Source organism: Aphelocoma coerulescens, chromosome 6, assembly GCF_041296385.1.
Source record: "Aphelocoma coerulescens isolate FSJ_1873_10779 chromosome 6, UR_Acoe_1.0, whole genome shotgun sequence".
NCBI classification, from domain to species: Eukaryota; Metazoa; Chordata; class Aves; order Passeriformes; family Corvidae; genus Aphelocoma; species Aphelocoma coerulescens.
Window position 1 is genome coordinate 21396981 of NC_091020.1, and position 25663 is coordinate 21422643.

A 25663-nucleotide genomic window follows, 5' to 3' on the forward strand; every position below is an offset into this window, starting at 1 on the left:
CAGGGGGAAGTGAGAGCTAAACTACAAGTCATCTGCTGACTGTGCTTTAAAAAACCCTTGATCTTTTCCATCCTTGAGGACGATGACACTTCAGTACAGAGAGGAGTTACTCTGCTAGGAGCACATTACAGACTTGGTATAAAAAGTTAAGTGTGCAAACTGCCAGAAATTCTTATTCAGCAAGAAGCACAGGTAACACTTGAACCAAATATGAGATGTTTGCACAATTTTATTTCATAGAAAGCACATTATGTTCTAAAGTTGAAACCAACTTATGTTCTGTGTCCTTTACAAACAGTTCAATACTTCTGTCATGATACAATAAAAGATGCCATCAGTATCTTTGGAATTGTTGATGTTTCTAGTTATACTAAAGAGCTTCATTTTCAATCGGATATGAATATTATTCTACTCTGAGATAAAGGAGGACACATTAATTAAGAAAGAGTAAAATATACAATATTCAAACGTTAAAGCAGGTTAGAATCTTTGAGAGTATTAAGATCTTAATTGGGTTAATCTGGGTTGTTCATTCAATCCATACTAATAGACAGCCATTTAAAGAATCCACGACCATTGCACGCATAGGATTATTTCATTCATTTTGAACACTGTCCTCATCTTTTTATCTTACAATTCGCGTATGGAATGTAACACAAGTCACATTTTTGACAGGCTAATTTAATTTCCATTTTTACTCAATTTCACATCTGTAAGTACAATGTGATCATAACTGGATAGTAACTGAACAAGAATCAATACTTGGAAATTGGAATTAAAAGTATTTTATACATATATTTTCTGAAAACAATACACAGTTGCACACAGTTTAAAATACCTAAATGAAATCATTATAAATAAATAAATACTCAGATGCTGGCATCTTAAAAATCACTGAAAACAAGTCTCAGTCAAATATGCATTTCAACAGCTCAGAAATAAGCACAGACATGTATTAAGAACCCTGGCAATCTTAGATGTCATACCTTTTGAGTTTTCATGGCTACTCTGAGGCTGTGCAGGACATGCTGCTAGTGGGGTAAGATGTGGATCCACACAGAGGGAGTTGCAGAGATTTTTTATAATCTTTGAGTTGGGACAAGGAGACCTTGTTGTACACTGCTGAAGTAACTTTGCTATACATGAAGCCACATAGTTTTGTACAAGTGTATTCTCTTCTTTTTTGATAGCTTCCATTAAGGGTTTTATAACAGGATTTAGTTTCTCTGGAAGTTGCTGCAAGTTCACAACTGCACATGCAGCAAAAGTATGGACTCGCAGATGCAACACTTGCCATTCTTGATTTGTTTCTGTAACAGTCATTTGGACTTGCTGCCGTTTACTGTCCAACTGTTGCAGAACTTTAGGATTCAAACTAAAGGATGATGTCACCTCATTGAAAACAGAAGTAACCTAAGAGAAAGGAAAAAAATAATTAAAAATATGTTTAATTTACTGTAAAACGGGATATCCTCATGGCACAACATGAGTCACTTGACCACGTATCACCATCTCCATTTTCCCAGTAAATAACAGGAAATGCTCCAAAATGTAGTTTCTGGGAATCCTGAACTATAGATCAAACAGAAAATATGGCATATCAGACATTTAAAGTCTAGATTCCCAAAGCTACAAGAGCAGCTTATGTACTCCTGCAAATTTAGATTGTCCGATATCTGTTGGTTCTACCCAGATATTCTGGAAATATGTAAGCATGTGACAGATTAGCAAAGCACAATGTGAACACAAGAATCCAGAAAGGATGTGCAAGGTCCCGTGCATGAACAAGTTGTTTCTGAGCTTATTTTCTTTTGAGCAAAGAGATTGGGATAAAAATCTAAGAAAAAAGCACAACAAAGTAGTTGCAGGATCTTCCATATCCTTCCCCACTCACAACTGGTTGACTATTATTGCTTAAATCTTTCACTGGAAAAAGATTAAAAGCAGATTAAGGGGTCAGGGGCAAGAGGGAGAAGGTCTAGAATTTACACGTCTTTTGACAATGGTTTTGAAGCCCACTTTGTTTTCTTGTGTGTAGATTTCAATAGTGAATCCACACCTGGAATCAGAACACTCAGTTTTATTCTCCTATTAAGTATGTACCTTGCACTGCACTTGATTTTTGTCAGACTGTAAACACACCTCAGAGGAAACAGTAAGCACCTTTACACATTCTTTTTTATGAGATATGCAAAGGTCACCACATTATTTCTGCAAGTTACTGTCTATGTAACAATTATGCTGAAGGTACATTTCAAGACAAGAACAGATTTGAAGGAATGGCAGGCATGCCTCTACTTACCAGCTCATTAGCCTGATCTATTGTAAATACACTGCAGTTAACTCTGTTTCCAATGTCAATGTGTGCATCGGCTAACAATGAGATGAGTTGTTTACATTCATTTTGCATTCGTGTAAAAGGAACAGCAATTTCATCATAATAGAGATGCTCAGAAAGGACCCCAAGTAAACGAGGCTGAACACAAATAGCCACAGTTGTACACTCCTGTAAAAGAAAAACACAATTTGCATTTCTGAATAATCACAATTTCTTTTGCTCAGTCTTGGGCAGCTCAATCTAGCCACATAAATCCAATTTCCAGAGGGACTATTAACATTCATAACCCAGAATATTAAAGATAAAGGATTAGGAACAAAAAGTCTGCCACTAGAAATGATAGCAAGTAAGAGATAATATTGTCATCATAAAAGGAATCACTGACCTTATTTGTAGAGAAAATGTGAGCATATTTACTGATTCATGGTTCTGACAGTTGGCATTTATCTCCTGAGTACTGTATTCCTCCACTGTCTAACAATCAAGATTTTGGTATTTAGATGTATAAACACCATTTTAGCTTACCTACTGAAATCTTATTTCAAACTAAGTACCACACAACAAGCAGTGGATTGAGATAGTAAGTAAAATTTATTTTTGCTGCAGAAACATCCTACCTTTTGCAAGGCTGCCCACTCACAGATTACTAACGCAACACTAATCCTCTGCAAGGCAGATTTAGAATTTAAGTGGAAGAGCAGTAGCTGAGCTAATGATTCAGCTGGCTTTATTTCTTGAGTAACAGTATTTACACCTGGGTCACAAATGCAGCAACAAAGTGCTCCCAGCAACCTGACAAGAAGAAAAAGAACAGTCACTTCAAAGTTACAATTACTTTGTAATTTATGATTCAAAATGAAGACACCAAAATAGTAATGAGATTTTGGCAAAACCACTATATATTATGAAAATATATATTGCTTTTAATATTTCTAGTAAACTGACTTTGCTGCCATCATCCGAGCACGCATGACAACATAATCCCTGGTTGCTGGATCTTCTGCAATGCTGTCTGCCCCAGCAATGTATTCCTGAATCACTTCCTTATTCTGGGTTTGACCTTGACGCAGTTTAGCACCTGCCTTTTCCTATGGAATAAAGGAGAGGTTGAAAGTGTTTGTAATGAAAAGATGAGTTAATATTCCATAACATTCCAAATCACCACCACACTATGAAAAAGTTAAACTAAGAGAATACTTCTTGGGTAACAGACTTCTTAAAGTAGTCAATACTTATAAATCATCTCCCCACTAACACCATTCTGTAGTCCAATTAAATGTATGCTATATTGCTTCACTATAATACTAAGGTTAATACTCAAGATACAGCTGATGAACACACAGAGGAAAAAGGAAACCTCTCTCAGCATGTTTTCATAAATAACACAATGCTTTTGGATTTAACTCAGTCCTGCAAACAGATGGCTTTGGAACCATGTAAATAAAGACTTTATAAAGTAGCCACACAGAGTGCTACACAGCAGAACTTAATTCTCATGGATAACCTGACAAGAACCCTTTTGCTCTACAGACTTGCAGCTTGTAAGACAGTTTACATGTAGAACTGTAGAAAGGCACTGCCATGCCACTCTAACAGCTTTAGTATGTGGTTTGTATAAAAGCTAAGCAATTTCCTACTTTCCTCAGAACAGTCAGTGAGGTCACATTTCACTTACTTTTGACCTGGTTTTTACTTCCAGCAACATGTTTAAGTCAATGGGCAAATGAGATGGCTGCATCATTAGGCAGAGCCAGGCTCCCATCCATGGACAAGCAGCTGCAACAACATACTGTACAGATGCCTTGTTTAACAGTTCCAGCCACACCTTGGGAAAGAACCACAGCAGAAATCATGACAAATTTATACATGGTCTACGTAAGCTCACATACATGCTGAGAAACTGCAGAACACTCTCTCATTCACTCTATAGTAAAGCATCACACAGGGCAATTGCGAAGTATTTAACATGAGCACACTATTCTTCATCTGCATGGAAGTACAGAGGATTTGAAAGAGCAGAATACACAAGCACTATGTCTAGGTGGTAAGTCATGCAAATACCTTGTGAATAAGATCCAGAATTTCTTGGTTGCTTTCTAAGATACAAAACTGAAATATGTGCCTCAACATGTCTTGCAGAATTGGAGTCAGCCATGTTGAAGAACTCTGAAACAAGGATATCACATGACCAAGCATATCCCAAAATGCATCACAGTAAGACACTAATAACTAATTCTTACCTGGTCTTGGGTAGACAACAGTGTAAATAACGTTTCCAGTGCTGCTTTTCGCACAGAAGATATCGTGTGATGCAAGAATGGCCACACACGTGGGACCAGCACTGTCAGGGACTGCTGAATACTACAGGAAAGGGAGATGTAGAGGCAGTGATGGGAAAAAAAACACCACACACACACACAAAGTTAATTTTGTTTATGCTTGTTTTATCCAAAAGAAAGCTCTAAGAAAGGAAAGTATTATTGCATATACTTGGTGATTCTAAGTGAAGGACCAAGTTACTACAGCTTATATATTTGAAAAAGTTTGAGTTGGTATCTTTTTTCAGGAAAATCCTGGTTTGATGTTTTTTTAACTAGAGAACTAGTCAATTTAAGCATGTATTTTTACCATGTTTTTTCCCAGATTAAACTTTAGGCTTTGTACAACTGTTTAGAAAAAAGGAGGGGCTGTTTCTGTTCTGAAGTTGCTATTAGGCACTTACAACTTTACAAATAATTAAAAACAAGCTTGCATCTTTTTTTCATGAACTGGCATATCAACTGATGCAAGTAGTACGTGCTGAAATAAAGACTGCATTAGTAACAAAACTTCTTTCTTCTTTTGGATTTGGGCAACCACCACCTTCAGCAGTGCCAATCATACAGGATAAGAAAAATCAAATGCATACAGCATCTACCTTAAGTGCAGATACTGTGAGTTTACCACATGTATTATGCAAAATTTAATATACTAAGATGCAGTTCCTTTGATTTGTCAGAGTCCCAAAGAGATAGCAACTAGGCAGTGTCATCAACCAGTCACAGAATGACTGGTTATACTGTTGATGTGAATTTATGTTTGTAGCTTTCTTCAGAACTGTTCCAATAGCAAAGTTCTACAGGTTCATGAATGTGTACACAGTTTTAATGTACACAGTTTGGTCTCGTTTGGAGTTTGTCTGCTCCTTGTTAACTAACAAAATGTTTGTGGGCAGGACCACCATGCAAGTGGAGCAAATACCCTTTACTAAAACACCCAAGATGAATGGAGAGAGAAGGGGGAAAAAAGTCACATATAAACCATGTCTAGTACACTTCTTAATTCCTTTGTTGCATTTCACTAATGTAATGAAAATAGAAGTACTGTATTAACCTTCACTTTAAGGGAAAAACAGAGTAGAACTAAAATACTGGGTTAAATAATCATCTCAATATGTGATTTGAAAGAAACTAGTAATTCCAATCTGAAAATAAGTAGACACTCAAACCTGTAGTACTGAAGGAATACTAACTGAAAAGTTACCTGCATTTGCGGACCTGAGGATAAGTCAGAAGGGATGAAAGAAGGATCATGATACTGTTTGTGGAAGCTGTCAAGTCATCCAACTCCAGAAGTGCATCCCACAAGGTATTAAGAATAAAAGGCACCTACACAAATAAGCACAGGAGGTTATCATTAAAAAAATCCAAAAACCCAAACCAGTGCTGCCTTTAAGTATTATTTTCTACTCTTAGACCAAAAGTGAACTTTAACAGTTCAGTCACCTTCTGAGATTGAAGTTGGACCAGGCTTTCCACTACTGGTACTAAAGATGCTGCAGCAACAGCTCGGACATCATCATCCAGATCTTGCAGACCTTCAATTATTGCAGGCAACACTTTAGGCAATAAAGTGTTGATCATGTCCTGCCAAAAAGATCAAAAGCATTTTTAAAGCTGAAAAGCTTATAAAGATCCAATCAACTAAGATGTACTCTAAGTGTGTGAATGAACTCCATTCTTTCAAAGGGATGGTACAGGTCCAAGACTATAATCTAAATATTTTAAGTTACCGTTCATGAAATTAAACACAGGTTATAAATTTAATGAACTGTAAGTCAGCTTGATTTTGGTATAAACAAAGCTGAGTGTCTGCAGAATACCACCACAGATAGCCTAAGCTTCTTGTAACACTCTGCTCTGTTACCTCACGTAGGAGAGTACGACCAAGAGCAGGCAGGCACATCCTCTATTTACAATGCTTTCTGCAAGTAACTCATCAAGTTACAACAGTGCAGATTCACTATATACTTGCAGCATGGATATAAAAGTGCAGTCACACATCTCAACCCAGCAGACTGCAGAGCAAGCAAACTTGCTTTATCACATCTATCTACTGTTCCGCCACATCCTCTACTTTGAGCAGAGATTTTTGATCTGAACTTCTCTCCAGTTTGCCTTGAGGGTTATTACCTGACGTACTGCCAAAGCATACTTTATTCCTAGGAGACCACCATGTCTCACTTCCCACTGTTCCTGTGTAAGCAGCTTCAGGAGAACATCCACAGTTTTATGCACACCAGTTTCATTCATGTGTTTCAATACTACTCCCAAAGTCTGAGCGCAAGTCTCACGTACTGGTGCTACTACCTAGGAAAAAGTAAATAAAACAGATACTTCTATATGAAATTTGACTTAGAGAGTCAGATGACCAAACTGCTATACAAACAAGGTGAAGTTTATGTATCAGCTACTTTTTAATAAGCATCTGTGAGCAGTTATAACAGGCACATACAGTAGCACTACACAAGGCACAGCCAAGCTGCTGCAGTGTTATCTCCTGCAGAAGCCTGCTGACCTACCTGTTCATGCAAAGGTAACTTAAACTTACTTCATCTGAAACAAAGTCTCCAAATCTGTCTAGTGCAAACACACAAAGAAGTCTAATAACCAAGTCTTCTAGCCATTCCTGATGCTGTTGAATCATCTGTAAGAAAAGTTGAATACCTTGACTATATTTATTCGTAAAGCAAAAGCATTTCTGATATGCTTACTTTAGCTAAAATCTGTAAAAGACACGACAGCAAATGTTCACACTGACTCAATATAGTCCTCTTGCACAGACAGTCAAGGCCAAGTAATGAGCACTAACTCAACTCACCTGGGTTACCATAAACATCATAACCTGGTTGTTTTCTTCTCTAAAGACACAGTACCTTTAATAAAAGGGCAGTGTCCTGCTTTCAGCTGGGACAGCATTAGGTTTTTTTCTCAGTAGATGGTACAGTACTGTGTTCTGGATTCAGTATAAGAATAATGTTGATACCACACTGATGTTTTGGTTGCTGCTACATCATGCTGACCTGAAGTCAAAGACTTCTGAGTGTCTCATGCTCTGCCAATGAGGACATACACACAAGTAGAGAGGGAGCATAGCTGGGACAGGTGACAAAGGGACATTCCACACCACAATGTCACACCCAGTATATAAACTGGGGGAGGTACCTAGAAGGGGCTGAGTGGTGCTTGGGGTCAGGCTGGCCATTGATCAGTGCGTGGTGAGCAATTACATTGTGCAGCATTTTTTTTCTTGGGTTTTAATTCTCTCTCTCTCCTTTTCATTACTGTTATTTCTGTTACTACAATTAGTACTATTATTGCAATATTTAATTTTGTTTCAATTATTAAACCTTTCTTTTCTCAACCCATGAATTTTACTTCTTTCCTGATGGTCCTTCCCATACTATCAGAGGGGGGAGTGAGAAAGAGGTTATGTGATGCTTAGTTGCCTGCTGAAGTCAAAATACAACAGCTGGAGAGCACCTTGTAAGGTGCACAATTTTATTCCTATATAGCACACAAAGTAAAGTCATTCAGATAATCTACACTGACAAACAGCAACACATCCTAGGCAAGTCAATTAATATGTTGGAAGCATATTTACAAGTAAACAAACTATAAAGCAGTACCTCACTCTGGGAGACCCAGTGAAAGAAACTTTTTTTTCAGTCCCATCTCCTCCAGATTTAACAAAGCTCATCTTGAAGCTCTGGCCTCTGTTAGAGGCCAACAATTTAGTTTTCTATCCCAGAGCAGAAAGCCCATAGAAAGAACTGCTCAGGCATCATCTTTCTCATCTCCACTCTTTTGCCTACTAGGTCACCATCTCCCTTGAGAGCTACCCTTTCAGTGAACAAAACTTAAAGCATATTACAGATTTCATATTCCCATAAATGCCAAATAATTATACCCAGCATAGGCCATGCACAGCAGGCTTTGAAGCTAGTTGGAGTACACTTTCCATAACTAGTTAAGAAAAGGCTTAAGGTATTTTATCATTATAGATTATGTTATTATTGCCATCTCCACGGAACAAATACTACTCTACAGGGAAGCAAGGAGAGAGAGGTTTTTGCTTTCCCTATTTACAAAGTATGCTGAAGAACACATTCATGATTTACATCTCATTCTTCCACACTCTAAGCCACAAGCTCTTCCAGCTGCTTCTACAGCAGGCGAGTCAGTAGGACACTGGATGAAATTCACTATTAGTAAACAAGCTATTACTGTAAGGATATTTTTTTATAACTGTTCTCCTTTTAAAAAGACTATTTTAACTCCTTTTCTCATAATAAAGAGAGGCAGTTTGATAGAGTCCCCTTACTATTTAAACAAGTAGAGTTAGATGGTCTGAGACACTACTAAACAACCAACTTGTCAATTTTGTTTCAGCACAGCCTTACCAGGACTTGAAAATAGTATAATCTAACATGGAAGCTAATGTTTAATAACTTTATACATAACCAACACATTAATAGCTAATTATACAGTAGTACTGGGTTCTGCACAGGCCTTTTAAAAAGAATGCTTTGTCAGTGCATACACTGACGTCATTCAGATGATTCTGAGCAGAAAAGTCTTTCTATTCCCCCACATCTCACACCTGCTGCAAAGTTCAATATTTTAAGAAGTCTGTTTTCTAAACTTCATTTAAGCAACATACTAAATCTAAATAACTAGAAACTTACCTCCTCTAAAGAGCTATCTCCCATTTTACCACCACTTTTACCATGAGCTTTAAGTATCTCTCTCAGTCCAGTACCAGCACCATGTCGAACCTAGGAAAGTAAAATAAAAAGTCAGTTTTAAAATATGAGGGAACACAAGACAAAACCCATGTTTGAATACTGAAATAATACTACTGTATTCTTAACAGAGATATTTCAAGAGCTGCAGAATTAGTACTACTACTTAGACTTGTGGGAATTATTAGATCAAATCACATATTAAAATATTCACCTGTCCAAAGACTAACCTCCTTTTTCCCAAGTATTTACCAGCTTAGGAACAGAAGCAATCAGGAACTGCTTCTATTTTCTAACATGCAATGATATTTGCAATAATGCAGCCAACATTCATTTACTTTTACCTCACTATGCTAGCATAGCACTAGTCATCACAGAAATTTGAATATATTAATATTTTTATTAAGTTTATAAATCTAAAGCAAATCAACATTATTGTAATTTCAAACACTTCATGTTTAATATTTCTCTGTAACTCTTTGTATTTCTTAAGCAGAGTTTGGATCCTGACTGAGTATTCTGGAGTCTGCAAAATAAATTTCTGGGAATTACTATTCTGCATAGCTTGCAAACCTGCCTTGCTTGACTGGATTTTAGAAATAAGTGAGCAAGCGATATGGGAAAGCAAATTATAGACACTTGCATATTCTCACCAAACATGAACAGCTGAACACACTAGGAAGAGTTTTGGAAATAAAACACCGGTAGAAAGGTGTGCTACAGACACACATGTTTCTGGTATTTCTGATACCTAACTGGACGAGGAATCGGCTTCTCAAGAAAAGCTCACTCAACAGATACGCAAAGTTGCAAAAGCAGAGTTTTGAACCAGGTTCTCGCTGAGAGGCCTTTACATAAGTCAGAAAAGAACTAACTCATTTTTTTAAGAACAGTTCATGTACATGCTTGTTGCTAGCAGAAAACTGTTGCATTTCATTTCATGGCAGTAACAAGTAGAACGGAGTACTTGGTAGCTCCTCCCTTCATCAGAATACCTTACAGGAAATGCAAACATACACATCCCCTATCAGCAGCTGTTGGTTAAAGCTACAGGCAAGCCAATAAAAACCAGCCAGAGTCTAGTCTTAAAATCCTAATTGCTCATGCACCAACAATTTATTTGGTCCAAGATGGCTGAGGAGCTAGATTTTACAAGTCAAAAGAAGGAGACTTTGCTAGTTAATGTCTCAGTTTCTGCAAACACAAACCAGCAAGACACAAATGTATAAAGGAAATACCAGTAGTAGGATTCATCCTGCCTGACTTCAGCTGCCTGTAAGCTTGGCAAGCAGTCTGAAGAAGTCACCCAGGCAACCTCTAGACATTGCAAAATGCTGCCAGAGAGCCATTTTAAACATACATTTTGAGGCAGGTTAACCTGTTTTTCACCCAGAACACACTGTAATAATTACTCTGTATTGATCTGCCTCCCTTATTAAGATGTATGTGCCGTATATCGAATGTACAAAGAAAGCTATGAGAATGTCTATGTACCAGAAGACAAGTGGACCTGGCCTTCAATTGCAAACAGCCTCCTTTCAAGTAAGGTGAGGCTTTTTAGCTCAGATGCAGTGATGTGCCACACAAATATAATTTTTCTTTTTCTGGGACCAAAATAATTGTGCTGGCTGCATATGATCTATCTCTGTGTTTCCAAGTCTGAAAGCAAGTTGGCTCTGCCCATAGTGACATCACCAAGACTGTGCTACAGATACACATAAGGATGTTAGAGGTGCTGTTAATATTTAACCTTTCAAAAGATCAACTTAAGAAAATGAAGTTAGTTGAGAACAGTTATGTCCATCTTCTGCACAAGGAAGTTAAATCATTATCAGCTACTTCATATTTTTACCTGAAATTTCTACCAAAGTTTGTGGAAAATTGTATAAGGACTGAATAAAAAGATGAGTAGAACAGTTTTAAATCTTGAAAATAAGTGGTCTAAGCAACCAAACATATAGCTGTTGTAGTTACTAAACAATTGATTCCCTCCCTTTTCTACTAGCTTAGCTTTAGACAAACATGCCACTGTTGCCAGCAACAGATTCACATAATATTCCTCAAAGTCTTGATGAATCCAAGTTGTTTTAATTGCTTAATCTTTTTAACCATAGATTGATGTGATTTTATTTTGCTTGAATTTCAATACTCCCATAATTCTCATTTATATAATGACTGTTTTTCATAGCTTTCCCACTCTCAAGTATACATTCCACATCTGTTTTCCATTTCCCTTTAAATGAGTCTTAAAAAAACACTTAAGTTTGTTAAAAGCAAATCTGTCTTGGCTGTGTAATCTATATGCACAATTGATTTAAGTTTTGATATCTAGAAAAATTCTCTTAAGTTCTACACATACAATATCTGCATTTCTGTTGAAGCCCTGTTCAAAAAATTTATAGTTTCACCCTAAATACTGCATGCCTTACCTCCCAAGAAGGGTTAAAGAGATCATTGCACACCTCTTCACAAAAACTTTCCAGAGGCCATTCATTTGCCTAAATCCATAAAAAATTGAGATTAAAAGAGAAAGGAATCATGAACACTTCTTATATTGTTATCTTCATATACTTAAAAGGCATACAAAAAAACTCCAAAAGCTTCAGTATTTATCTTCATCACTGGACAGAACTGAAAAAAACAATCTTCTTCCCCAGCTCAGAAACTTTGCTGACTGGCACTGGATTCTTAAGCAGTTTATGAAGTTTCTGTTAACAGTGTGACCTCTCCTCTATGGGAATTGATTTTGATGTTGTGGAATTCCCCTTTCCTTTACAAACCATCCTAAGGCAGAAAATTAAGCAAAGTTTCTTATTCTACCCAGTGATCCTTTAAATTTATGAATTTTGCCTTTAAAGAACATAATAGACAAGTCTCATTCATGAAATTGGGTCAATGAATCCAGTAATAAACAGCACCTTTTTCAAAACACATTCTACTTTTTGAAAACCAAAGCATATGCACTATCCCAAAATTTCCTACAAGGAAAATGACATGGCTGTGGAAAGGAATTTTTACTACCACTAGTAAGTTTACATCATCACATACACAGAGCAACTGAAAGGCAGCTAGCAACCAGCAGCTACTCAGCCTGTAGTTATCATTAATATTTCAAATTAGTTTTCCAACCATTTTTACACAAACAAAAATTTAATTACTGAACTACGTCTGGAAAACTATTTTTGTAGAATACAGACGTACCTAGATAAAGTCTTCTCAAATAAACTTCTATGCACCTTCTTATATTCTGGCTTAGCATTTCCTAATTTTTAGCTTTTCAGTCTATTGAAACAAATGCAGTTTTGTCCAAGACTAAGGTAATTGTTTTAATCTTCAACTATTAAAAGATAGGCTTAATTTAGAACTAAGTGCTAATTAAAGTATGGCAAAGATTAAATAAAGATTAAATAAGCATTTAGATCAAATTATTTGTGGCTCACTGTAATCCTACCATGTAAGTGTTTAGCACAGTTTTCCAGTTTAATACCCAGGTGTGACACCTGTAGCCACCTACTCGTGTTCATTTGGGTCACAAACTGCTACCAAAGGATTAAATGTGTTTTCTTCCTCAGTGCTGTAACACAGTTAGAAGCTCATTTGCTTCATTATGTATAAAAGTAAGCTGGCAGTGACATTCTTCATTCCATTTCCCTGCATGCTACAATGACTAAAGAACTTAGGCACATGAAGGAATTTTGTTTTAAATTACTCTGCTAACAAACTGAACGATCATTCCTGCTAACAGCAGAACAATACATCATACCTCTTCCTGAGCATTTTCTACCAATGTTTTTGAGTCTGTGGCAGGTTGGTTGATGACAACATTTGCAACTTTTCTTCTCTTTTCTTCTGGTTCCCCATCAGTGCTATCATTGCTGAGAAGGAGCAAGTACATGTTTATGAACTGGAGGTATGCTTTAAGGGAAGTAATTACATCTACAACTGAAGTCTTCATATACAATAAAGTATGGCAAGAATACAAAACAAAAAGGTTTAACACCATGGAATAGCCAAGATAGGTAAGTTTACATGTAAAAACAAAAAAATGCAGTGAGAAGACAGCAGAATGTCATCCCAAATTCACAATCAGTCTCAGATTTTTCCAAGAAATCCAGCAATTCCTAAATAAGATCAGGAATTTTGTTCACCACTTATAAACACAGTAGATACAATAATATGCCACTATAAACTACAGTGAAGAACACATCAGAAAATTGTATCCTAAATTTTTAGTTGTTCATCATCTTAACATCCCTCATTTTCATGCATTATTCTCAAGCCATATTTAATAACACGGACAAAACACTCATTTCAGCTGTAGCATCCCATTATGTCAAGATGCCTCTGAAGCTCAGTCCTCAATAGAGCTCTACTGGGAACAAGCATTGCATGCAAGCTTTTCAGCACCAGCACAATTAGCACATAAGAGATTTAAGATGCAAAGACTGTAGGAAGTTTCTCAACAGATGAATCAAATCACAATCCCAGCTTAACTGAAATAAAAGGAAACCAGTTCAGTATTATACCTCTTCTCATTAGCTTCCACTGCATCTCTGGATCTTTGCTTTGCAAATAGCTTAGCCATTCTTTTGGCTTTATTCTTTTGTCTACTGCTCATACCAGCTCGAAATTCTGAGTCAATTAACTCAGCAGCCTGAAGAGTCTGAAAGAAAAGTCATTCATTGTCAATTCTTCTTACAATGAAAGTCCTGAAAAATTTTCAAACCCACAATGCTCTCAACTTCCCCAACCCTCCATTTCAAACATTTCAGCAGTTTGACATCAAATAATACTAACAAGCAACTATGGGATGTAGGCACTCAGGTGGCCAAAGCATACACCACATTAGATGCCAATCATCTTATTTAAAATACAAATATTATAACCACAGAAGCTCAAATAAAGCAAACCCACTGTATTATTCCTTGCAGTCAAATAGCGCAAGGTTTTACCTACAGGTTGTTTGTTTACTAGTAAAACTGAAGAAGGAGAATAGTCCAAATCTTCATCATTGAACAGATCCTCAGTATTCATTCCAATTGCAGCACCCATATCTAAGCCAAGTTTCTTCTGCAGCAGTTTCCTCTGTCGTGCTATCCTCTCTTTAGGATCAATTTCACCTTAAAAAAAGGTTTTAAAAGAAGATGTGTCAGATTTACAATCAGATATATTACTGAAGACTAGCTCAATGTTCATAATGAGGCCGAAATTTACAGGATTAAATTGTACTTGGCTAAAACAACCTTCTAAAACAAATCACACTGATACCCAGGAAGACCTTTTCTGCTACTGGAACTACACAAGTACTTAAACTGTGATCAAGCAAGGTTCATTTTGGAAATGAACAGATGCCACCTCAAGAATGTGTGAAGTCTCACCACTAACTAAAGAACACCTAAACTTTGGGAGCACCTACATTTACATAAAAAATATAATATTTTAGCACCCAAGTAGAATAAACCCTCTGAACAACCCAAAACTTGCAGCTGGTAAGGTTGTCAGACTTCACTCCTTACATGCACAGTACAGAAACCAGTCAGGAGGAGCTGGTTTTTTGTTATTTTGGTTTGTTGGTGTTGTGGTGGTGGTTTTTTTTTTTTTGAATTATCAGCACAAACTTTTAAGTAGATGATCGATATAGGCAGGATTTTGGGGTGTACACCAGGTTGAGTAGTAACTAATAGTAAATATTATCTATACCAGCATGTTATTTTAAACTGCATTTAACTGACAAGCAAATACAAGCAACTTCCATTCTTTATAAAATATTTTTCCTTTCATAACATCATCTTAGGAAAAATTATTGAAGACTGCTAATTCTAAAGATTATTTAGTTACATTATGTCCATTCACATCATCTACTTACTTGAAAAGGGAAGCTGCTACAAAACACAGAAGAGAAAGCAGAATGTACACTTTCCCATGAGTTAAAAAAAGCAGCAACTAAAGCTTTTTGTTCCATTTTCTCATTTTTTGATACTGTATTTCTTATTTTCTTTCTTAAAGCTTTTTATGTGAAATCATATGACACTGGGATAAATATCAGGCTTCTAAGAACTGAAGTGTTGGGTTTCATTAGACGAGGTGAAACTTGTACACCACTTCACTGATCTAGCTTAAAAGATGGCAAGCAATAAATTAGCAGCCAGCCTGAAGAGACAGGACACTGCTCAAGTTTCAGCAGCCACAGGTTCTGCTCCTTGCTGAGCTACTGATCTTCTGTGTACCCTGACAGAATCCATCACACACAGGGAACAAAGAATGAGGGCTACACAGTCAGATTCCTATCTATAGCATCACTTAATTTTGTGCAGAAACTGGTAGATGGCCTGGAATTAAGAGCAGGGAAGTACAGTAATAGGAAAAAAATACCTTAGATTAAAATAATTCAGTGCCATTACACTGATAAACCAACTCTCAGCTAAAAAAATACAGAAAAAATATTAGACAAGTCACTTGAAACAGAAACTTCCAACTTCGGCAGTCTTATCACACTATTTTTCATGCAGTCTTTCTATATTTGAAACCTTCAAGCTTTTAAATAAGCCACATCCTACTTTTGTATGTGGGAACACTGTTTAGATAAGAAAAAGTGGTGATAGTGCCTGCCCCTCTTTAAGTCTAAGCTGATACTGCTTTTTCAGGTTTCCACTCCTTCTTCCCCACTGTACACACAGTAATCTGGTTAAGGCAAAAATCCAAAGAAACAATACACCCCCTCCCTAAAAATTGTGTAACTTGAGAAAAAGTAAAAAAACTTATGTTAGGGAATATTTTCTGTCATTATTTCCTAGCATTCTGAGAATCCATGGATGGTTAGAGTCATAATACTGCCACAACAAACTTTTTCAAATCAGGAAGTTTTCTTGTCTGCAAGTAAAATATAGATACCTGATTTATCATCTTGGACTTCAAATTCTGCACCAGCAGATCCAAGAAGAGACGCACCATGTTTTAACAACCGACATATATCAAATCTGTCAAAACGCAACCGATCTGTTGAAGGCGAATCTTCATTAGGACTTTCTGAGCCTGGTTCTAGATAGGAAATAAAAATAATATTAAGGACAACGTGATGAAACTTTTTTGTTCAAAATTCTGGCAGAAGATTAAGGAAAAGCAAGAAGTAATTTCTCTCCTCCAAAAAATCATCAGACATACAGCATTTTGATTCATGAAGTATAAAGGCTCCATTTTCACACGGACAACTGGAATAGATCACTAAATTTACCTGAGTAGAAAAAAAAAAAATTAATGTTCTTCTCTCAATAACTTTAGCTTTTTAAAATCTTGGGACACTGACCTACCACTAGGCCTTCTATGTGCACATCTGGCCAGCTTACAGTTTTGAACTGCACATGGCTCACAAATAGTATCACAAGTAGCACACCAACACTACTGCGTATCCCTACCAGCCAAGCATCTAAAGTAGGGGAGCTGGAGAGTGGTCTAAACAGGTATGGAAGAAAGTCAGCTACCAAGGGCTGCTGAAGCCTGGCTGTGAGCTCTTCTCAAACAGTACCTTTTTCTCAAGCACACAATTATCTTTTCAATTTCATTAATAATCTGGTAGACAGATGTACAAGAAGTGTACAATGCATTTAAAAGAGGTGCTGTACTCTAAGACTAACAGGTTGCCCAATTTCCATGTACAAAAGGCATGCTAGAAGCAATCCTTGGAACTAGACAAGTGAAATGAACTTCTACCCTTGGTAAGATAGAGTATACAATAGTAGAGTTCCCACCTGTGATAGAGGGGGTTGAACTAGATGATCTTTAAGGTTCTTTCCAATACAAACTACTCTATGATTCTATAATGAAATTATTAAATATTTAATTTTACTGAATTCCCTGATGTGCTCTGGAAAAAAACACCTTTCAATAGCCTGATTATCAATGTCCTTAGAATGCTGCAACAAGTGGATAAAGAGCATCCAGTGAACATAAAACATGTAAAAGCTTTTGGCAAGGATTCATATGAAAAAATAAATCAAAAGAACCACATTAGCACAGAACTGGGGAGAACATCCTTTTAAAACTGAAAGATATAAGTTAGCTCTGGAGTCCTTTGGGGATCAGTGTTGGCACCAATTCTCTTAATCAAAGACAGTCACTAATGCACTCTTCTCCAAGCATGCAGGTAACACTAAGCACTTCTGGGTAGCCCGAAATCACAATGGCACTAAGGAATCCAAGGAGGACTCTCAGAACAGACTAATGGGGAAGGAAGCACTTAAGGTGTAAAATTAATAACCTAAACCATGCTTACACAACACTGCATTCAAAACTGGCAGTTAACATTCAATAAAAATCTTGAAGGCATTTCTGATAGTTCTCTGTATTCATCTGTTTATTGAGCAGGAAAAGCCAGAGCAGACCACAAAGTATCATCAGGAAGGACACTGATGACAGGACAAAGCACATCATTTTGTCACTATGTGTTAAGTATCAGTACTCTAGAGATGTAGGTAAGATGTGTGGAGTTCTGTGCATCTCAAGGAGGACACAAGTAAGAGAAGGCACAGAGAAAGTTATTAAAAAGACAAAGCAGATGTCTCATGAGGAAGGACTGAAGAGACTGCAACTCTTCAATATGAAGAGAAGTTGTTGGAGGAGAGCAAGTATGATGGTTTACAAAAATAAAGACAATGTACAAGGAAAATGCAGAACTTGCTTGTCAAATTCAAAACAACAGAATTGGGAGGCACTAAGTGAAACAAATATGAGATCATCTCAAACAGATGTAAGTTTCATTGTTGCTGCTTTAGGCAGTGTATGTATGCCTGTTTTTAAACAAGTCACTGAATTTCTGGAACCTGTGCCACAAAGCTGTGAACATAGACAGTACCAGTGGGTTTGGACAAAATCACTTAGTCCATAACTCAACAATTAAGGAAACTAACATCCCTAACATGATGATTTCAGATGCAAAATAACAGAACAGACTTTCACCTCCCTCAGAAAGGTGCTCCAAGTAAGGGAACAGTGAAGAGAAGAGTTTCTGCAAACTATCATGACAAAGTTGATTGATTAAATGCTTTACCATTTTACTAGTTATTCCTTTTATTTATGAAAGTTTTATGAGGGTACAAAGCACAAGCACAGGAATTCTGGAAGAAACAAAGGTCAGGTACAACTGAGCAGGAACATCTAAAGCCGAAGAGGTTTACTTACAGTCCTACTTCACAGAATCACAGAATAGTCTGAGTTGGAAGGGACCCAGAAGGATCATCAAGTGCAGCTCTTAAAGTGAGTGGCCCACACAGGGACTGAACCCATGATGCTGGCATTATTAGCACCCTGCTCCAAACAACTTACATGCAAATAAAAGTCTATGCCCATAAAAAACCAGAATGACACAGTTGCCTTGAAAAGTTTCATATCACAGACAATTTGCAGAAGATAAAAATGAGTTATACATAATTAATTTAAGGAGCACCTTGTTTTGATCTTGGAGTTGGATTCCACTCAGGTACATTTTTCACTATTGCTTCGACAGCCTGGCCAGCTGCAATACGAGTATCCCAATTTGTACTTCTTAAGTACACTAACACCTTTAAGGAGAGATTAATAGGTAAGTAAGTATTTCCTTAAAATGTATTTCCAAAAAAGTCCATTAGCTGTTATGCCCTATTAAAACACAGTTACTTTAATCTATGGATTAATACAACATTCAAAACAAAAAAAAAGCCCCAAAGGACAAGAAAAACCAAGAAATGCCAACAGCCTTCTCTATACTGCTCACTGCTTAGCAGAACGCTTTCCAGAGCCAGACCTTAAGACTTTACAAGATATATTTAGCCCAATCAGTTAAACTGAAGCTTGGTTTCCTCCAGGAACCGAACAAGGCTTGACACATATTTTTATTTTTTTGCTTGGTTGGTTGGCTTGTTGCTGGCTTTTTTTCTAAAAGTGTTGAATTTGATTAACAGACCTTAAAACCCCGAAGTCATTTAACCCAAGAAGAGATACGACATGGGTCACTTAAAGCAATATACGCTCTTCTAAACTAATTTATCACTATGTCACACATTTGGAAAAACTATTTCTTTCTCTGAAAGTAGTTTGATATTCATGATTTCTTGGCCACTCTGTTGATAGCATCAATTGTCATGAGAGCACCTGTTCAAAAAGAACAGAACTGAGGTCACTGAGCCATCTCCACCTGTCAGATATAGACTATTTTTGGTGGTTTTACTAGACTTGGCCAGATTGAAGCCTCAAACTAATGGAAAACTCTTTCCACTTTCCAGCCCTTTTAAAGACATGCAGCCTCTGATATTTTTACTGCTTTATCACACAAGTAATAATCTTTAAAGGCAAGAACAGAAATCTTTATAAGGCAGTAGAGCTTCTCTTTATAGAAGATCTGAACTTACAGCAAATGCTGAATATCAATACTCAATGCAAAGTGAAACCTCAGTTATGCAACCATTTCAGAAGCTGACAGAACAGCACCTTTAACAGAAGCAGCCCCTTATTTTCTTTAGTCTCCTATGATGAACACAAGACTGCTATGCTTTTTCTTCTTCCCACAGAAGCACACCCCTTTAAACTAGTTTTATTCTCACCATTAAAGTACTAGGGAAAATCAAATATGCTTACTTTAGATAAGAGATTATTCAGTTCATGAGGATGCAGTTTCACTACTTCCCCGAGTTGCTGTGCAGCTGCTTTTCTTGTTACTGGTGTTGTACCGGTGTCCAGTAAAATGAAGAGACGATCAAGCCTAAATGTGATTGACAAAAACCGAAAAGTTATACTATTCATAGTTCAGTTGTCCTTTTCTATTAATATTCCCCCACATTTTTCAGTTTATGTAACTCAAACAGAAGAGATGTCTGCCTGAAGACTGTCAGTTGGCAGGGTGAATAATGTACTACTTTTCTAATAGTAAGCGTAGTTGTTCTAAAAGCACATTTAATTTGGTAACAAAAAAAAGAGTAATTGTAAGAAATGTTAGTTAAAAAAATCTAGTTACATAAAAAAATTAATTGTTTTTGTCTTTGTTCTGTGATAGAATATTTTCAATCTTGAAGCATAAATATGTTGTAAGTGATCATCAAACCCTACTTGACAGAAAAAGCAGAGGGCTCAGCTGCTCCTATTGTGCATTATCACTTCTATTGACAACATAGCCCGTTATCTATAACACCTAACTATGCTTCTCCAGGATGACAAATTTTTACTTTACACATCTTTTCCCCCTAATTACCTGGAATATATAAAGCCAAACGTCTTGTTGTATTTAGAGCTTGGAAATCATCTGATACTTCTGCCCTTCCCACAAAACACAGGGATTTAACCAGCAGATCTGTTTCCACAGTAACGCTGTATTTAGTGTAAGACTCCAATCATCTATTTGTAGAACAGTTCACTTATTTCTTGTTTAGAGTTACTGAATGAGAAATAAAGTCTGTCTTTACATATGTTTTTACATGGTAACTATCTAGATACTCAAATCTATGAGTGAAGTTACAAGTGTTCATTATTCCCTCCACTATCAGTGGGTTGATTAGAGCTCTCTAAAGAGTGCCAAGTTTATCCATTAGTTATTGGACAGTATGAGGTTATTACTGAATATGAACCTAGAACCTGTCCACACAGTGCAATCAAAACTGCCCCTTCCAGCCTTATCACAAAAATACTCCTCCAAAAAATGCAACAAAACAAAACTAGACCTTATATAGTGAAGCTCACCTAGACCAGCCTGGCAAAATAAAGATATAGGTGCCCTGAACAGCCTGTCTTCACAAACACACTGTTGATTTGAGCACACACAGGAAAGGACAAATGCCTTGCCCCTGTTAGTCTGTTCCTACTAATTACATTTCACACAATTTGCCTTTGACTTTAGCTCCAATAATTTAAAAAGAAAAGAAAAAAATCACCAAAACCCCTTTCCAGCATCACTGGATTTTGTATTTTCTTTGGCATGCTTAAATTGCACTTAATCCCAAGTATACCTTACAACATGGCACAACACAATAGAAACTGCAGTGCAGGGCCAAGGCAATCCCAAAACCCAAGCACTCTCATAACTGGAGGCATTAGATTAAAAAAATTCTAGCTCAAAGTATTTAAAATAATTTTAATTTTTTAGACAATTCTGATATTTGCCATCTTAGAAATAAATCTCTTCCTACTACTAAAATAGGTGAGCTTGTTTCAATTTCTGTAGATAAAACTAGAGTTTCAACTGCTATGATTTACTACTTAGTAAGTTGTTTTAAAGTCACAAAAATTAAACCCCAGATGTATCTAATCCAGCAGCTTTGTGTGATTAGACAGTTAAGGAGAAAAAAGCTTTAGAGATCCAACTCTTCCAAATCACTGATAGTGGACTAGTCATGAGAAACATACTAGGTACCTCATTAGTTGCCAGTATTTTTTCTTTAGTGCTTTTGACAGTAATAACCCAACCTGATTTGCAGCAGTCAGTATTATTCAACATAAAGCATGGCAGCTTTCAGAAGAAGCACTGTTTGCTCCAGCTTTCTTGTTCTCACTCCTTTCATTCTTCACCTCTGTGAAACGTCAGTGTTCCATACTCAAGTTTGCCATCTAGTACCACACACTCCTTTAACTATGAAATTACCTTTTTTCATCTCAAAGTCAAGCACAATATGCAACTTTGACCACTTCCTCAGCTAGAACTCTTCATGTGTCAAAACAGGAGGAAACCACTAAGTCAGCCACCCCTCAAAAACTCAACTTGAATTCCAGACTTAGTTACAACACTACATCTTCACTCCTAAAACCCACAACTTTTTGAAGCTTTGTTAGCTACAAAATACAGTTTGTTTGGGGTTTTTTTAAACCTACAGTATGATTGGTCTGTAATTTATTAAATTGTAATACGCTTAACTTACACAGAAATGCAAACCAAACAACAAAAAAAACCCCTTTCAGTTGTCTGACATCACTACAGGAAGGTTTCAGCTTTCAACTCCAGCAAAATACATGGAAACAGGATTAGCAAATACAGCCAACAACATCTGACTAACAGTAGTCCTGGTCACATTAATCATTCTCTTTTCCTCCTGCAGGAGGATGTAAAATTCCCAAACTGGTAGTATTTTGGAGCTACTAAGATTTTCAAATTACGTGTTGGTGTTGCTGCAGCAGAATATGGCAGAGCCTGAATTCTGCATGAGTTTGATGGGTAGCACTGAAAAAGCTGTCTATGATCATTAGTGCTAGTTGGTTTTTTGTAAACTAAAGCTTTCAGTCTGAGTTCCACTGAGAATAAAAAAAAAAAACACTAAAAATTCTGAACAAATTAGTTTTGAGTACGTGCAGTTTGAAAAGAAGTTTCCTAAGTTCTGACAAGGTTTTCATTCTCAGAGCAAACTAACAGTCTAAACAAGTTATTAAAGCCAAAGAGAACTAAGTTTTCTAGTGGCATGTGGTTCTCTGCTCCTCATGCCAGACGGTGCTGTAAGCAGGGCACCATGTGCCTCACATCATTCCTAGAAGTGTGAAGCAATGTGGTAGAGAGATGCTCTACAATGCAGATAAAATTTTAAATTATTTTATGAAATACTTCAGCTCTGTCCAAAAAATTGTTGTAAACCTATAGAAGACACAAGCAATCAAGAGAAACACAAGGAATATTCAAGGGAAGAAAAAGATTAAAAACAAAAACAGGTTTATAAATTATTATGAAAAATAATTTTAAGTTATTATGAAAATTTAAATACCAATGCACACTAAAACTTAAATATATCCCTAAAACTACTTTTTCTGCACTTAACTGCTGTAATCAGAACTTAAAAATACAAAGTTCTTCACTTTTAACTCACAAACAATGAGTTTAGATCCTTCTCTTGTCTTCCAATCCCATGTCAACTACATCTCATCAACAGGACAGCAACCATATACAACCCTGATGTGAACTCATGCCATATGAGCTCAGTACAAAGCACTACCTTGTTCAAAGAGTAAATAATTTCTTCCTCTCACTTTAGAAATTCAAGATTTTTCTAGTCCCTGTTGAAGTGTATCAGCAAGACACGACTGGGAGCAACAACTCAAAGTTTCTTATGATCAGCACTCCACTCAAATTAACTACTTTTTCTTCTAAGAAACACCTTTTACACTGACACAGTCCATAAGAAATGCTTCTGACACAGACATCAATGCAGGTGCTTAAGAACAGGCATCCAGTAGCATTTGAGATGCTTCACCTACAGAAGAGCCACCACAACTAAGTGGTGGCACTCTCCAGGCACCACAGTGATTCCATCTTCTGGTCACCAGTTTTGCACACTCAGCATTAAACCAAGTTAGACATGACCCTCACCCAGGCACAGGAGGCAAACGCTGCAACAAACGACCTGTTCTGTTCTTTATGCTGATCTGCAGTTCTTTGCTGCTGCCCCCAAAGAGAGGGCTGATTTCCATTTGATTAGGGACTGTTGTCATACTATTCAAAGTGAACCATATGGCACTCCTGTGGAAACTGAATGATGTGGATTTGAAAGCCCTTCAGCTCCAGAGGCATTAGAAAGCTAGTAGCTGGTTAATTAATGTCAAGATACAGGTGCTAGCAACAGTATTTTCAAAATGTTTGCAAAAGAAGAACGTATGTGCAGCTGAATTGTATAAAGATCCCAACTGTCCCAGTGTAAGTGTTCTGACTGGATTGGGTCCCCACAGGACTTCAGATGATGAAACTTCCAAGTTGTTGCTTTTAATGAGTGGAGGCTTAAAAGGGACAGTGAACTGATCACTGCTGCCTGTGAAATTATCTGTTTGGACTTTACATCTCTGTGTACCAGCATGTTTAACTGTCTAGAGAGCAATCTCTAATAGTAAAGGCCATCTAGTATGAACACCTTTAACTACCTTAGCATATCCTCCAGCCCATTAAATTTGTGTGACTGTACAAAAAATCCTTAGTGGCACAGTCCCTGGAACAGTAATGTCAAGCTCTGCCTAGAGCTCTTTGAAAAGCTGCTAGCTAGCACCCATCAGAAGGCAAGAGAATACTCTTAGGAGTTGGTATTTTCAACATCCAGAAACTTCCTGCCAGGCACTATTTCTTAGTACAGAAATAGCCCAAACACCTTGAAAACATCCCTAAATTAAATTTTAGACTTGACATGGGTGAAATTCAACCTAAATACTAACAGAGTCTGAGCTTTTCTTGTTGACCTGACAGTCCTCTGCTGTCGCTTCATCATTTGGTCAAATCCCAGCTTGGTCAGCTCTAAACACTCGCTCACATGAATGGTTAAGTAATCAAATAAGCAACTTCCAAATATACCATCAGCCAGTAGGAGGAAAAAGCCACTCAACAGAATTCAGAACAAAACCCAGAAGTGCGATGATAGACAAAGAAAGGATTGTGATTTTCCTTCTCCTAGGTGTGTCAATAGTTACAGCGGTGGGACTGTGGACAATGAAGAAATCTTGTTTCCTACACAGCAGCTGAAGGAACATCCGGAATGAAAAAACAGCTCCACGACCACACTGGGTCACAGTATTCTATACTGCATATGGAAGCCAACCAAATGCTAAAATTAGTACAATCAATTCCATACAGATTGTATATTTCATGTATTATCTACAACTTTATGCTGTACAAGTTTTACTTGCAAACTATTACATATGTATCTACAACTAACAGTGCACCCCAAAATGAGATCAATTACATTACAAAACCTGTCAGAAAAAATTGGAAGTTCAAACAGCTGTCACGACAGACTAATACAAGATGTGTATCAGTAAGTTACAAGGAGAGCACCTCAGTGACAATTCAAATTCCATCTGCTGGAGCACGCTGGCATTCTTATCTGACTTTCAACTTTCACTTCAGTCCATTAGAAAAGTGTGCCTGAGAAACTGAGTGCTCTATCTCATCTGGGCAACAGTGCACACACTACTTCTGCTTCCCCCCTTCCCATAACTGTATCAGCCCCCCCACAAAGAGCAGCACAGAAGCCAGTCCAATGTTCTGGTCTTCAAGTTAATCTCCACCAACAAGAGAAGAGTTACACTATTCTACCCCCCTTTTAAGTCTGAACTCCCATAAGCACACTAGTTATAGAACATCTAATGCTTTGGACATAGGCCTTTAAGTTTTAGTGAACACATACTTGCTCAGGTTAACTCCTGCTTTTCACGCAAGAGCAGCCATGAAGTAACAGCTTCTAAAGAAGCTAAAAGCTATATTATTTATAGTGGAAGTCTGTGATAACCCCAAAAAACATTTCTAAAAGGTATACAGTGCACATAAGAGACTTTTGATGAAGTAT

The 25663-nt window shown here is 37.1% G+C and overlaps 1 protein-coding gene across 2 annotated transcripts in view; it reads right to left on the reverse strand.

Moving 5' to 3' along the window:
• Positions 1-25663, reverse strand: part of BTAF1 (B-TFIID TATA-box binding protein associated factor 1) — a 42916-nt gene that overhangs the window by 13415 nt on the left and 3838 nt on the right. For both annotated transcript variants that reach the window (XM_069019711.1, XM_069019710.1), the window contains exons 2-20: positions 20007-20130; positions 18841-18955; positions 16293-16439; positions 14358-14521; positions 13928-14064; positions 13165-13276; positions 11831-11899; positions 9345-9434; positions 7208-7303; positions 6790-6966; positions 6103-6243; positions 5861-5985; positions 4579-4699; positions 4400-4504; positions 4014-4163; positions 3284-3426; positions 2956-3130; positions 2303-2506; positions 987-1413 (exon numbers count right to left, since the gene is read on the reverse strand). In XM_069019711.1, the coding sequence (XP_068875812.1) occupies positions 987-1413; positions 2303-2506; positions 2956-3130; positions 3284-3426; positions 4014-4163; positions 4400-4504; positions 4579-4699; positions 5861-5985; positions 6103-6243; positions 6790-6966; positions 7208-7303; positions 9345-9434; positions 11831-11899; positions 13165-13276; positions 13928-14064; positions 14358-14521; positions 16293-16439; positions 18841-18955; positions 20007-20130 (2822 nt within the window). The remainder of the gene's footprint in view (positions 1-986; positions 1414-2302; positions 2507-2955; positions 3131-3283; positions 3427-4013; positions 4164-4399; positions 4505-4578; positions 4700-5860; positions 5986-6102; positions 6244-6789; positions 6967-7207; positions 7304-9344; positions 9435-11830; positions 11900-13164; positions 13277-13927; positions 14065-14357; positions 14522-16292; positions 16440-18840; positions 18956-20006; positions 20131-25663) is intronic.